This window comes from Lycorma delicatula, chromosome 5, assembly GCF_047948215.1.
Source record: "Lycorma delicatula isolate Av1 chromosome 5, ASM4794821v1, whole genome shotgun sequence".
Lineage (NCBI taxonomy): Eukaryota > Metazoa > Arthropoda > Insecta > Hemiptera > Fulgoridae > Lycorma > Lycorma delicatula.
Window position 1 is genome coordinate 40,673,765 of NC_134459.1, and position 16,306 is coordinate 40,690,070.

A 16,306-nucleotide genomic window follows, 5' to 3' on the forward strand; every position below is an offset into this window, starting at 1 on the left:
TTCGCGATCACAATACTTACTTTTCTTCGTACAAGGAAGTAATAAAAATGAAGGAAAACACAGTAATGAAAATAAAAATAAAATAAATAAAGTAAAATCTTTTTTACTGGATGTTCTGGTTAGGTATACCTACGTTACGTTAAGTATTTCTTTGATTTTCTAAACTTCTACTTCTAATTAATTTTCATTTATATACAGTAAAAACCACTTCTCAAAATTCGAATAATATCTGTGGGATACATTCCGGACACAAAAAAAATTTCCGTTTTAAACTTAGTACATATATATAAATCAGTAATTACTGCAAAATAGTATATTCGTATCAATCGATTGCTTCCCACTTAAAGCTAAAACATTCCGATACTGTAGCAAAATTTTCAATCGTCTAATCACCTAGGTTACTAAAATAGACTTCCGTTTCTATTAGAACAGTTCATGATAAAGGTGTACTTTTCTTATTGATAACAGAAACAAGATTGTACTTATTAGAACAGAAGTGTTCCATAATTACACATTTTCTTTTTGTGCTGTAGTACATCGGAGCTTGTCAGAAAAATTTAATTATTTTTTATTTTTCATTCGTTCATTCACTAACAAAACCCTGGCTTCTTCCTTTTTACACGACTGCCCGAAAAAGAGTGTAATGTATTTAAGGTGTATGTATGTATGTTTGTTCCACCGTAGCAGCTCAACAGCTGAACTGATTTAGGTGTATGACACCTAAATGGAATGGTCGAACTGAGAATGTACAAGACTACACTTCATTTACACTCATACATATCATCCTCATTCATCCTCTGAAGAATTATCTAAACGGTAGTTACCGGAGGCTAAACAGGAAAAAGAAAAAGAGGTGTATGACACCGCCGGCCTCCGTGGCGCGAGTGGTAGCGTCTCGGCCTTTCATCCGGAGATCCGGGGTTCGAATCCCAGTCAGGCATGGTATTTTCACTCGCTAAAAAAATTGTCATTCATCTCATCCTTTGATGTAATACTTAACGGTGATCCCAGAGGTTAAAAAAAAAGAAGAAAAGTATATGACTCTGCGTTGGAATCCTTACGTTACCGGGAGTGTCTATATAAATAGGCTAAATAAATATGTGTATACTAGCTGCAAGACGTACCTACGACGTCTTCGCAGCTAGGCCCTCCGGGCAGGTTGTCCTAGCGGGCGGCGTCTCGGAATACTTTTATTAGGAACCCAAAATTAATTACCTCTTGTGTAAAAATGTTTTTTTTTTTAATGATGAGAATTGATCGAGGAAAAACGAAAAAAGGGTTGGAAAGAGTTACTGACTCAAAAAGTAACTAACTTTTGAGTTACACTCAAAATGTTACTACGAGAGTTGGAAGCTTAAGTGTAAATTAAAGTAATTAGTTTATTATTTATGTATTACATTCAATTTACGAAACAAATTATCGTAATACAAAAGTAACCTTCCGACAAAATATCAATGGATTCTAAATGGATAATCGATAGTATTTTCAGTATCGATTTATTTTTATCGAAAATAGTGGTTGTTAGATCTGCTACGATATTGAATGTATGAATCACTGTCGTAAAATTTATTAATTTATTTTATAATTATGATTACTGTTGTTATTTATTGTTTATAAACATTTAAGAAAAAATCTTATAATTTTTTGACGGGCAGTATGTACGATCATATAAGCATGTTCTCAGCTAAGGGGGATGCACACAGACAGACACACACACAAATGCCCTTTAGTAGGGTAGGATATATATAGTAGTGGAGATTTGCCGATGAAGCACAAACTTTAATGAACTGTAAACCGTGAGCCTCTATCACTGTGTGAGTCGGGTTTGAACTGAATGATTTAAATCAATCGAATGAATAATATTACAAAAATAATAAAATTAAATTTAAGTTAAATAAAATAAAATAATATTAAATATATTTAAAAAATTTCAGTTTAATAATAATGGGCGTTCCGTGGGAATTGCGTGTGCGGCTAGTAGTGAGGTGATGCTAGCACTTCGTGCTAGACCAAACATCATCATCATCAACTGTTAACAAACGGGTTCCCGTGGAGCGCTGGTTTGGGAGGTGTAATAATATCACTGCAAACAATCGTCCGATTTTTAAAATTCAAACAGGATATTTGCTAGTATAATAATACAAAATCATGATGGAACCAAACCATACAAAAATGAACTGATGTACTCAGAAACGAACCTTATTTACACGACTGCCAAAAAAAGGAGTGTAATGTATTTATATTTGTTTCACCTTAGCAACTCAACGGCATTTAAATGCATGATCCCGCGTTGAAATTCTTACGTTACGTGAGTATCGTAGGCTATATAAATATCCATATATATATATATATAATTTTTATTTTATAATTATTTATACTATATACAAAATTGTTACCCGCTCGCTATTTATCTTATATTAATAATTATTCTGTATTAAAGAACAATGTTTGTCAGCAATGTTTTTCTTGGCAGTTATGTGTTTTAATTTTTAATATTGAAGAGTTTCCTTTTGGTTGAAATCGTATCTGATTTAACGAATATTACTTACGGTAATTACGTAATTACTTACGGATCTTGAAAACATCGAATATAGTTACAAATAAAACTGAAAAACAACTTACAGTAGTTTTAACACTTTTAAACCGAATGAGCCGTCAATATCAAACAAAGTATAATTCATTATGAACAGGCGTATACAATAAAAACCTCCTCCCGGGTTTTACCGTACACCCAAATAACGATAGTGTGCAATAGTACACAACAAACCGGCCAGTTCATTAACTAATTTTAACCCACCGGGTTGGTCTAGTGGTGAACGCGTCTTCCCAAATCAGCTGATTTGGAAGCCGAGAGTTCCAGCGTTCAAGTCCTACTAAAGCCAGTTATTTTTACACGGATTTGAATACTAGATCGTGGATACCGGTGTTCTTTGGTGGTTGGTTTTCAATTAACCACACATCTCAGGAATGGTCGAACTGAGAATGTACAAGACTACACTTCATTTACACTCATACATCATATCATCCTCTGAAGAATTATCTAATAAACGGTAGTTACCGGAGGCTACACAGGAAAAAGAAAGTTTATTAACTAATCACGTCCATAGACTACATTTATACAATACAAAACATTATTTACCTATCTGTAAATGTTAAATAATATAATCGTAACACTTACAGGCGGCCTGACACAAGTCACTCCCAAAAACGACATAGTCATCTCTAAAAAAATAATGGCTTCTACGTTATGCTTACTAGTGAAAGTGAGGAGTGAAACGGTTTCCTGTCTTCACTGAGTCAAATATACGGTTGCATGTCAGAACGGTTGCCTGAGAAAATCCACTTGATATTCAGCCCTTCAAGTGACATTTTCATTCTGTTCATCTTAGGAATCGACTGCATGATGCACATCAATACTCTTAAAGAAAGAAACTCTTACTAGGTTCATCTTGTAAGGTCCATTGCATGCGTCACGGTTATAACAAAGGCCGGGACAATTATTGTAAAACAGTGGATTAGTGGACCATTTCTTTAGTGAAATAATGCGTTATATACGATCAGCAGAGTGGATTGTATATAAGTCTTGAACTTATAGTAATGGTAAAGTACGGTGAATATACTGAATTATACGTTTTAGTTAAATAAACAAAGTGAAATTTAGTAATGTGTAATTTCAATCGCCACTCTTAATAGAGAAAATAAAATTTTTTTAAAATATTTAATTTTTTTTTATTCGTTGTCTTTCGGTTAAGAAAGAATCAGAATACAAGAGGTGTCGGATGTGGGAGATTTTTCTGTAATATGATAATTTATTATCACTAAGAATGTTCTATCCAATTTTCTTTGAATCTCTTAATAATACTTAAATTTAAATTAAAAATATTTAAACTACCACTGATTTCTACTAATGGTTTCAGAACAACACATCTCGCAAGTCTTATCTCTACTGGTTGAATTCTTTTTCTTTCTTCCCTCTGCTTCGTAAAGAGCAGCGGAAACAAATGATATCGATTTACTAAGCTTTCAGTTTGTATAAAATTTTAATTTTTTGTTTGAATATTTAACTTGGTGTAAACCTATTTAAGAATTTATTTGTATTATTTTTCGAGATCGATTGGCCAGATTTGGTTTGATTAATTCAGGCATGTGTCCGGAGTATAAGGTTATTGATGATGTGCACTGTCTTATATGTCTGCCCCAGGTACGAAACTGATTGTACCAAATTAGTTAGAAAGCTTGCGAGAATCAATTGTTTTGATCTGCAAGTTAATTGGAAAACCGAAAGGGAACGAAACATAGTTGCTAACTTCCTTAGATTCTTAGCCCTGCGGTGGATGGCTAAGAAGGTCTGATGCTGTTATGGATGTATAGATAGAAAAGCAATCCGGTTGGCTAGGGGCCTCCCTGTGTGCTTACTTCGCCATGATAGGCGTCTTGGTATCGAGATCCGGTTAACAGAAATATTCGCTGTTAGTATGAGTTAGATGTGTGGAGAACTCTGTGATGGAGCTGCGGTGTGGGAAGGTATTGACCTCGCTCCCGAAAGCTGACCAGAGCAGACAGAGATAGAGTATGTTTTCACTAGAGGCTTATTAAATTGGTGAATCTGTTTCTTAACTTTTAAGTAAATCAAGAGGATTTTAGTAAATTGAATCGTAGGACAAAATTGTCGTTGTTGCGATCAACAATTGTTTTCTTGATAAAAGGATAGTATTTTTGGTGTTTTAAGACTCGATCAAGTAATGATCCGAGTGTATAGTCGTCTAATTGAAGTTAAATATAGGAAGAGTTTTTGTGTGAAACCTTCGGGGTTAGAGGAAGGCGCGGGTATCGCGCTTTCGCAAATCGGTTAATTTGATAGTTGAGGGTTGTAAGTTATGGTAGGTGGTAATGGTTGGAGGAAACAATATAAAGGCGATAGTAGGTTGTGTAAATACACCGATGGAAATGTCTGCTGAGGCATTCGCATCGGTGGCATCCTGACAGAGGCCAAACTGATGACTGTGTTGTATTATAAAGTTTTTAGGGTCTAAAGACGACCTCCGGTAAAGCCCATCAAGGTAAGAGGGTGGTATGGGATCCCTCTATCGTCAAGGTTAGAGGGATCTCTCATCCCTCTACCCTCAATTATCTTATACTATACGTATTAATAAATCCACTTTTAGAATTTTCCGAAAATTATTTGTTCCATATTACCCGCTTTTTAACCTAACAGATTGTAATTTTTTTTAATACGATTAAATATTTACAGTTTACTTTGTCACATTAATGAATAGACGTGTTGACAGTCTACAATCGACTTGAAGGAGAAAACGCCCAACAGGAATCATTTTTTTTTATAATCTCTTTATTCTGGCTTGCAATTTTCAACAGATGCCGATGATAATATAAAATGAATTTTTTTACTGCGTGCCAAAAAATGCCGTGTTTAACCGGGACTCGAACGCAGAACCTTCGTATAAAAAACAGAGACGCTAACCACTCCGCCACACAGATCGGCGATTGTGAATAGATCTAATTCTTTATCTCCTTAAAATACGGAAAATTTCCGATAAGACTACAAAAAAATATTACTTATTATTATTTTATTTTCTTCTAATTTTAATGAATGATTTTAATACAATACTCCAGTAATACACAAAATATCTAATCTGAAGCTTCTCAGGCCCCAAATGGGATAATAACCCACTTATTAAAATTTTCGAAATTTTACTCCTGCTCGATAATGTAAAATGAGTATAGGCTGTCAAGAGCCACATGGGTGGAGTTCCTCCATCCGAATTCCTCTGCTTTTAGGCTAATTCCCCCCACGAAGAATTATAAAGAAATTCAGAGAAAACAAAAGAATATAAATGGTCCTTATATAATTAAAGGAAATCGGATACGAAAAACCCAATGACTTGTTGGAACGTAAAACGTAACCTGCCCCTGCCCTATTAGGAAAAAAATTTCAAGTACTGGAATGGAAAAGAGGAAAGAATTTGTCTGGGAATAAAAAATTAGCTTTGGTTCGGGTACAGTTTATAAAATGGATGACAACTCGATGGCATGGTGTGTAAAGGGATAATAAAGAATTAATTTAATAATTATTTTCGCATGATAATCGCATACTATTTTCGTAATTTATCAATTTTATTTGAATGACTGTCATGCAGTATGTTTTACACCTCCTAATTTACAGAAAACTTGGAATTTGTCCCGCCTTTACCTCCCAACAATTATAATATAGATTTATGATGTATTGCTGAATATAGTAATTATTAATTAATATAACAATGAAAATGACAAAATAAAAATATTACTTTCAAATTATAATCCTATATAATTGAGAAACAATTTATTTGTTTGTTTTACATGAAGAAAAGGTTGTGTGGACGTTGTATATACGAATACTTATATTAAATCTTTAATCTTAAGTAATGTGTGTGTTGAATTCAGGGAGGGAGTGAGGTCCACCACTTGCGCAGCAGTCCACTGATGTATATAAAACGCGGTTTATCAGGCCAATGTACATTCAGAATTCCTTCTGGCGGTCACTTATAAACATTCATAAGCATCATGTTAGTGGTAAGTAATTTTCAAAGTTTTTTCTTACATAATTTCTTCTACTACTATTATTATTTTTTTACATTAAACAGCTTCTGAAGCAGAATAAAAATTAAAAAATATGTTTATACATTTTTAATGTTTATTAATTTATAAATTATGTTAAGAAAAATTGCAGTAATAAAGGAATATATCAAAATTACGTCAAAACTGAACTGTTTAGTAACTTTTACAAAGCCCAGTTTTGAATTATTTGTTACTATTAAGAATAGGACACAAATTAAAAAATTCCGTAACTTTCATACAACTCTAAATCATAAAACTACTGTTTTACAGAACATCACACAATTTGAATTCGTAAACCGTAATACTGCTGTTTAATTAAAAAAATTATCGGCTTTATTTTAAAGTTGCTTCAAAGATAAAATAAATCTGAAGTTTTTCTTTTTTCATTATTTTAGTCGTTATAAACAAAGCTAAGTGGATACGTTTTGGTAATTTCCATATTCCATTTATTTTGGCCTGCAATTTGTAGCAGCTGCCAATTATGATATAAAATGATTTCTTTTTATTGTGTGAAAAAAAATACCGTGCTTGACCGGGACTCAAATGCAGAATCTTCGGATAATAGATATAGACGCTAACCACTCCGCCAGGCAGATCGGTGATTATAAGTTAAACTGATTCTTATTTGGTTTGCCAAATAATAATAATTACAATTTTTATTCAAAATTAAATCATTTTATGACATTATTTCCATTTTTAAATTTTGTTGCTCGTAAGAGATTTCGTTGTGTATTTTCAGACTTGGCTAACAGGTCATGAAGTAATGCGGTTAACTGAACTATAACAACAAAATTTATGATAAATAAAACTAATTATTACAAAGCTTTTCCGGTTAATATAGCAGCATAGCTTTAATAGTAGTATAGCAAGCAATACCTTTATAGCAGCAAAGCTATAAAGGTAAAGTTACAAGCTATCGGCCCTAAAATTTTGGGTTTCGATGTTTCAAAACCCCCTTAGTCCAAAAAAAGTTAAAGAAATTTCCGTAATATGTATGAACGTACGTGTGATATTTTTTTATTAATATCTTCTATTGGCTTAACATAAATTCTTGAAAAATGGCTCAAAAAATTTCTATATATAGGGCGCTGATGACATTAAATTTTGGGCAAAATAAAAAAGTGGGAGGGGTACTTTTCGCCATTTTGAATTTCTATATAGTAGTCGTAGAAGACTGGGCTGTAGTACGATAAAATTAATTATTAGGATATTTAAAATTTTAAGTCGATCGGATATAAGAGTGGGGGGATATTCAACATTATTTCTAAACAGATTTTATCCAGTATCTCCTTTTTATCCAAAAAGTTGAAATTTATATAAGCTGAAACATAAATATTTTGATATAAATGTATATATAAATCGCAACTTCGGCCTGATTTTCGATCCTATCGGACAAGGAGGCATCACAGCACCAGTATTATTTTTTTTTTAGCAAACTATAATTTTTTTTTGCTTTATTGAATAACATTCCACCAAATTGAAATAAATAATTACTTCAATAAATAAATTTTTAACCCAAAAAAAAACAAGAGGGCTAAATAGTACGCGAGTTTAAAATATCAATTTTTTTAACTTTAATTTTCAAGAGTAAAAACCAATTAGATTTTCAATTTTAGTTACTGGTTTGTATCTAGTATTAATGTAGAAGTGGATATTTTATTTTTTAAAAAGAAACTTTTAAAATAATTCCTGACAAGATATTATTTCTGTTACTTCATCTGTTTTCTAGTTATTAAAAATATTATTTGAGACAGCTGTCAAACAAAGAAGTCAAATGGAATCCAAACTCTTTCACTAAAAATTTATATTTTTTTCTGATTATACTCATACTTTTATTACTGCACAATTTTTAATGTAAATACATCATTTGATTAAAGAGTCAAATCGTATAGAGATCTGTTTATTTTAATCATTTTTGCATATAGTTATTCAGATCTGCTTCCTGTACCTGGCAGGTCAAATCAATAAAAACACTATTTTTACTATTATTCTTATTAATAGTTAATAATAATTATTAATAACTTATATTAAATAATACAGTCACAACTTTTATTTTATTTAATAAATGATTAAATTCCTGGCACTTACATATTGTTTAATATTTGCATAAAAGCAAAGTAATAATAATATTTAAAATGTTTATTCAAAATTAAATAAATTTTAGTTAATTTTATTAATTATTTCCATTTTTAAATGTTGTTGCTCTTAAGAGATAAGCCGACTTTTTTTTTACAATAGTGTACTTATTTTAATAATTTCATAAATTTCTAAGTAAGTATTTCTATACTAAATGTATAGACTATATTAATGCAATAAACTATTTTATTTTTTATCTAATAAATTATATGGATAAAATGCTAATTTAATATATAACAAAGATAACTCAATTTTAATTAAAGAAAAATAAAACAATCTGGTGATATTTACAATTAATTCATTTATTTCTGTTTCTATCCCTTATTTCTGAATATACTAATTCCATTATCTTGTACACTTTCAAAAGAATAAAATTAAGCTAGATTAAAAAGTAGTCCAAAACAGTACGTTTCTTCAGTTATTAAAAAAATTACAGAACTAAAATAAAATATTATAGTTAATAATAATTTTATGCTAACATTTTTTATGAGTGGGAGGAAGAATAAAATTATTCTTGATTTTTTTTTTTTGCCAGTATTATGGGTATTTTAAAGCATCAAACTCATTGAAAATAAATGAGAAAAAGAAACTAGTATAGAGAATTACACAATCAGCATATTAGAAATCAGTAAAAAAACATTACACAAAGAATGCCGATCTCCATGGTCGAGTAGTATATCCAGCCTTTCATCTCAAAGGTCCTGAGTTTGAATCTCAGTCTGGCATAGCATTTTTCACACACTAAAAAAATTTTCACACCATATTCTCAAATATAAGCTTCAAGCTTATGTGTTAAATTACTGATAAAAAAAAGAAAACAATTATTTTTAGTCAATTTATATAGTTCAACATGAAATACAACAAATTATGTAATTGCATTCAGTAGATACTATGCAGGATTAAATGCAATACATAAATTAAAATAAAAAGCAAACACCACTGTAAATCTATACCATTATATAAAGAAGAAGAGGGATTTTATTTGTTTGGGATAAACAAAAAAAACTATTTGATTAATTGTAAACAAATTTTTGCCCATGTTTCTTGGCATAACCGAGTCATTTTTTAGATATATTTCATCTCGAAGAACCAACCAATCAACCTGTAAGTGACGGGCCATTTTTTTTCACCTGATCACAGGCATCTATTTTTCATGTTTATTTTTTTTTTAAGTCTAGGTATAAATTTTATAACATGTGAAAAATAATAATTAACAACTAAATAATATTTATGAAATTTTACAGTTGCTTTAACCTTCAACTCATGGACAATCTGAGTTAGGGTTCTGAATGGTTGGTCTGTTTTTGACTGAAATTCTCTTAACACAATAATGCATCATTTTTGTCAACAATAAATTATTTATTTTATATTATTAACACTATTTTTTAAATGTTTCATTCGTGCTGTTTTGTTTTAACTAAACAGCCTTCTTTTATTGTTATTTTTTCTTTTACCCGTGTTAAAATATTTTGATTTTATTTTTTTTTCAAATACTGGAATTGGTACAGAATACTAATAGATTATAAAAGAAATTGTTTTAATGTCTACAGATGATTGGTTCAACAATCAAAATAGCCACTCTTTTCTATCATTTTTTTAAATGGTTTGAAAAATTTCTTGTTTTCAAATCTATTAAAAGAATTAAATTAAGATTTTTAACTCAAGTTGAAATCATGAATAGAATAAATCAGAAACGGAAGCTTCAAAATGGTAAAAAATCACCAATGCTAATAAAAACTGCTATTCATTTAGAATGAATAGAGATCTTTTATTTTAATTTAAAGCTTCATTTTTAGTTAATTTATGTTCATCTGTACAGGTGAAAACTCGTCTCATAACACATCAAATGATGTATTTTCTTAACTAATATTTTAAGTATCCTCCCAAAATTATATTACATTTAGCAAAATTGACATACTACTTATACAATTAATAAATTGTGAGTAACATAGAATAATGAATTTTAAATAATTAAAATCTCTTCTCATTAAGCTAGTTTAACATATTTAAATTAATATTTAATAAAGCATTTTTTCATAATTGAACCAGCAAAAATAGGATTTATTTCCATTTGAAGATGAAATTCTTTCTCTTTAAACAAATATTACAAAAATATAATGTATGTGATAGAAGTTATTTTCCAGTCTTTAAAAAAATTAAACATAATTTGTAAACAGACCTCAAGACTAGGAGCTTTCTCCTTGTAAAAAAACTGTTTTTTTCAGTGTTTTCTAGCTTATTATTTATTCTATGAAAAACTTTATGCAAATAAAAATTAAATTGTATTCAATTTGCATCAACTTTTAAAATTTCATGTTGAGCCACCCTCAACTTGTTTATGTCATTTTAATATTTTGTATTCTTTTGTGTTACAGACACAAAAATTAATGTGTACACTACTTAAACAAATTTTTGTTTAAAACACTTTTAAAGATATCAGTCCAGGACTCACCATGCTTGTAATAAAAAGATCGTTCTGTCATTTTTTTATTTACATTTTGTTCACAATGAAAAATTTCTCAAGAAAAAACTGATGTAGTTTTTCATCTTCCTTTGCCTAAAACGTCTTTTTTTAAATTTGACGTGTGATTTTTAAATTTAAAGTGTAATTTTTTATTGATTTTTCAAGTACTGCATAAGTATGTATATTAGGTATAACTTTAAGATCAAGGGCAACCATATTTTTTTCTTTTGTATGTTTGGTCTCCAGAACCACATCAGAGGATATGTATGAATGTAAATGAAGCGTAGTCTTATACAGTCTCAGGTCAACCATTCCCACCCACCAGGTTGGTCTAGTGGTGAACGCGTCTTCCCAAATCAGCTGATTTGGAAGTCGAGAGTTCCAGCGTTCAAGTCCTAGTAAAGCCAGTTATTTTTACACGCATTTGAATACTAGATCGTGGATACCGGTGTTCTTTGGTGGTTGGGTTTCTATTAACCACACATCTCAGGAATGGTCGAACTGAGAATGTACAAGACTACACTTCATTCACACTCATACATATCATCCTCATTCATCCTCTGAAGTATTATCTAAACGGTAGGTTACCGAAGGCTAAACAGGAAAAAGAAAGAAAAAGTTCAACCATTCCCGAGATGTGTGGTTAATTGAAACCCAACCACCACAGAACACGGTATCCATGATCTAGTATTCAAATTCATGTAAGAATAACTTCCTTTACCAGGATTTGAACCTTAAAACTCTCAACTTTCAAATCAGCCAATTTGTAATGACAAGTTCATCACTAGACCACCCCGGAGGGTTAAGGGCAACTACCTGATATGAATCAAGTTTCTCCTAAAGACAGCATAGCTATCTCAAGAATAACGAACATCCCATGATGCAAAATTAGGATTATTAATTTCTTCACCGAGCCAAATATACTACTAAATTTTGATCTGCTGCAAAACAGCAGTGTAATATACGACTGAAACCAACGAATCTGTTTTGGGCAATTTGATAAATTCTGTCAGTTATCCTTTAAAAAACAACAAATCTCTCTTCAAATAAAACATTATTATTTTAGATGCAAATTTTTTTCTTAATAAAATTATTTTCTTTATCACTTTACAGAAAACTCTTTCAGGTGCTCTATTTCAATACCATTAGATACATATTTAGACAAAGATTATTTTATTTTTGTTAAAATATATTTTAAAGTAATCTTTTGTTCTATAGGCACTAATTTTAGCAGCTGTACTAGCAATAGCTGCATCAGCTCCAGCTCCTGCACCAGCACCTTCACCAAGTTATGTTGCAGCAGCACCAGTAGTATACGCTGCAGCTCCTGCATACAGTTACAGCAGTTATGTGTCGCATCCTCTCACTTACAAGCCTTACACTTACCCATATTATAACTACTACCCTTCATACTGTTAGTATTATTATCTATTTTACATAATTTTAAATATGACAATTAATTATTAAAATTTACATTGTCCTGTAATATGGTAAAGTAACTCTAGTATCATGTTACTATCTGTTAATTATATAGTGCTTTGAGTAGAGGCTAGTTTGAAGATTGGTTTTTTGTGATAGGAATATTTTAAAATGATTGATTTTTGGACTATGCCGAGGTATAACAGAATTAAATGAATGCGATTATTTATTGTAAAATGTTTACTTGCAATTAATGCAAGTAAAGTAATATTGTTTCTAAGAATAAAAATTAATAAAATCTGATACTGAACTTAATCAGATTTTTCAGAGTAAGTCAGATGAAACTCAGTTGCAATGTATTTTATCACAGCACTGTAAATCAAGCAGTGGATTTTTTAAAATTAATAAAATCTGATACTGAACTTAATCAGATTTTTCAGAGTAAGTCAGATGAAACTCAGTTGCAATGTATTTTATCACAGCACTGTAAATCAAGCAGTGGATTTTTTAAAATTAAAAACTCAATCATGTTTGTAGATGAATGGGTACAGTTACTTACACTTATTTTAGTTTCATCATCAATATCAGTAACTGTTATTAAAAAAAAATCTTAGATTTAAATTGTTTATAATTAAATCTACAAATATTCAATACTCAATATTTATACTCAAGAATATCACTAATTATACTGTTTTATTTTTTTTTTACAGCATCTTACGCCTATAATTATCCATACTATGTTTTATAACATGGAGCATCATCGATCAAGTAAACTGGTGGACTGAGTTTTATTAAACAATTGTTTAAATGACAACAAATTATTAATATTATTTTTATTAATAATTATTAATTTTTAAATTATTATTATTATCATCATCTATTAAGTAACACAATAATAATTTAATAAATATTACTGCTTCAGTAGAAGCAAAACACCAATGTCTAATTTTTAATTTAATTTTTGTCCTAACTTAATAATGTTGAATCCAATTCATCTATTCAAAATCCTGTTACGTTAAGGTTAATATATTTCTGTGGTACAAATACCAGAAAATATCATCTTTACTCTCTTATCATGAATAACTACACATTATAGTTATTCATTTTTACATACTTTGATATTATACTGTAAAATTTATTATCTCTATCTGTTTAGGCAATAGGTATCTGACTGATCACTAAAAGGCTTGTATATCATAAATGTTTTTACTCAGATTATATAATCATTTTATGTAAGATTCCATGTAAATATTGATAACTAAAGTTTTTATTACAATTAGAATGAAACCACTTTCTATATGGCTTTCAACAGAGAATTTTAAACTCGACAAAGCAATTGCAAATTTTTTAACAGAATTTTCGAGTTCACAAGTTCCTTTGCATCATGCTTTTGAAACGCCATGAAAAACAATATTATACATGAATAATTTGTTGTCTTGATATAATATATACTTTGTTTAATATGTATAACAAATATTGTTTAATATTTTTGAAGTGAAAGTAACAATTGGATGGTAAGTTTAAGATTTCTGCGTTTACTATATTAATCATTAATTAAAATCAAATTGGATGCAAGAGATTTTTCCACAAAATTTGCAAAGCTGTTATTATGAATTTTTCTTAAAATGCACTTGTCTCCCTGCACTTTCTTTCTTTTTCTGTTTAGCCTCTGGATCTACCGTAAGGTATTACTTCAGAGGATGAATGAAGATGATATGTATGAATGTAAATGAAGTGTAGGCTTGTACACTCTCAGGTCGACCATCCCTGAGATGTGTGGTTAATTGAAACCTAACCATCAAAAACACCATCTCCATTCCCCTCGAGGGGAGAAGATCCCGCCGTCGTAGCGTGTCTGGTCACTACACCAACCCCTCTGTTCCTTGCCAGTACATCAAAAACACCAGTATCCACAATCTAGTATTCAAATCCATATAAGAGTAACTGCTTTTACTAGGATTTGAACCTTAGAACTCTTGACTTTGAAATCAGCTGATTTGCAATGATGAGTCTACCACAAGACCAACCCAGTGGGTTTTCTCCTCCAGCACTTCTTGTATATTATTATTGGTGGTTACCCAAAATAAAATAGTAAGAAAAAATATTTAAGCAGCAGCACAATAAGTAATACTTTTAACTTGAAATATGTTGTACACATACTAAGAAATAAATACTTGTTATTTCTGACCTAAAAGGGTAGCCTAATATAGTTACAGTTTTATCAGTCTTCCATAATAACTTGGTTGGTATGTGATTAAATGAGTTTGATAAAAAAATAAGTGGAATTTTAGTTTTTCTCAAACATCTTATTTATTCATCAATATATTTTGTCACCTTCTAAATACTCCCGTTCAGATATAATACATTTGTAGCAGCACTTTTTCCAATCTTCAAAGCACCTTTCTGGAACACAATTTTCAGTATGGCATTTAGCTCCTTTAGTAATTCTGTCTTTATCTCTTCAATGGTGGCAAACCATCATCCTTTCATGATTCTTTTCAGCTTGGGTAGTAGGAAGAAATCACAGGAGGCCATGTTTGGTGAATATGGAAGCTAAGGCATCATAAGGTGTTGTTTTTGGCCAAAAATTCACAAACAAGCAGTAAAATATGAGCAGGTGCTTTACTTTGGTACAATTGCCATGAATTATTTTGCCACAAATCCAAGCATTGTCTTCAGATTGCTTTACACAAATGACGTAGAGTTCCAGGTAGTACTCCTTTTATTAACCGTATCACCTGGTGGTAAGAATTCATGATGCACTAAGCCACTGAAATCGAAGAACACAGTGATCAGAACCTTCACATTCGATCAAACTTGATGAGATTTTTTCTTTTTTGGCTCTTCAGGAAGCTTCAGCTGGAACAATTGGCCTTAGTTTTGACGTCATACCCATACACCAGAGTTTCATCACCAGTTATGACCCCATTTCACCAGTTCTGGATCGGTGTTCACTTCATTCAGCAAATCCTGAGCAATGATTATTTGGCGCTCACTGCTTTTGGTCGAAATTCAATAATTTTGCTGCCATACATTTCATGCCCATCAACAACTTCCTTGACAGTGATTCGACAACTGTCAATAATCATTCTTCACTTTTTTGATGGTGTCATTGGTTGCTTATGAGTTGGGATGTCCAGGGCTCGCCATCTCTAATGTCTTCACGCCCTATTAGAAATATTTGCACCACTTGTAAACATGTTTTATTCATATAATTACCAAAAGCAACATTCAACAATTCCAATGCAGTGCTGCACTTTATTCCATTCTTAAAATTTCATTCTTTCAAAATTAATGCAAATTCTTTGTTCCATTTTTCCACAAGTTAAAAATCACAGACCATACTAAAACATATGTAACGTCTACAATAGCCAACAATAAACTAAGCATCCAAAGAAAAATAGTTTATGTAAAGTATCAATGTAAAATACTTTAGGGACAAGTGTACCAACATAACAAACAAGTGACAATTGGATTTATATAACCTAGGAAATTTAAAACTTCCGTGTATTTTTTAATCAAACCTTGTACAGTAATTATTCAATCGAAAAAGTTGGTTCAGACATGTGTAACCAATAGTACGATTTCTCAATCAAAACTTGAGACACATATTTTTTTTAGACAAAAAGTGCCAGACAGAAGGAAAATGAATGGGATATCACTATTTTATCGTAG

General features: G+C 30.7%; 1 protein-coding gene across 1 annotated transcript; it reads left to right on the plus strand.

Annotated features, from left to right (window-relative positions):
- Positions 1-6,435: 6,435 nt before the first annotated feature.
- LOC142324405 (uncharacterized) lies at positions 6,436-13,570 on the plus strand. Its single transcript, XM_075365237.1, has 3 exons — positions 6,436-6,567; positions 12,431-12,626; positions 13,342-13,570. The coding sequence occupies exons 1-3, from the start codon at positions 6,559-6,561 to the stop codon at positions 13,377-13,379; spliced, it is 243 nt and encodes an 80-aa protein (XP_075221352.1). The 5' UTR covers positions 6,436-6,558; the 3' UTR covers positions 13,380-13,570.
- Positions 13,571-16,306: the final 2,736 nt, after the last annotated feature.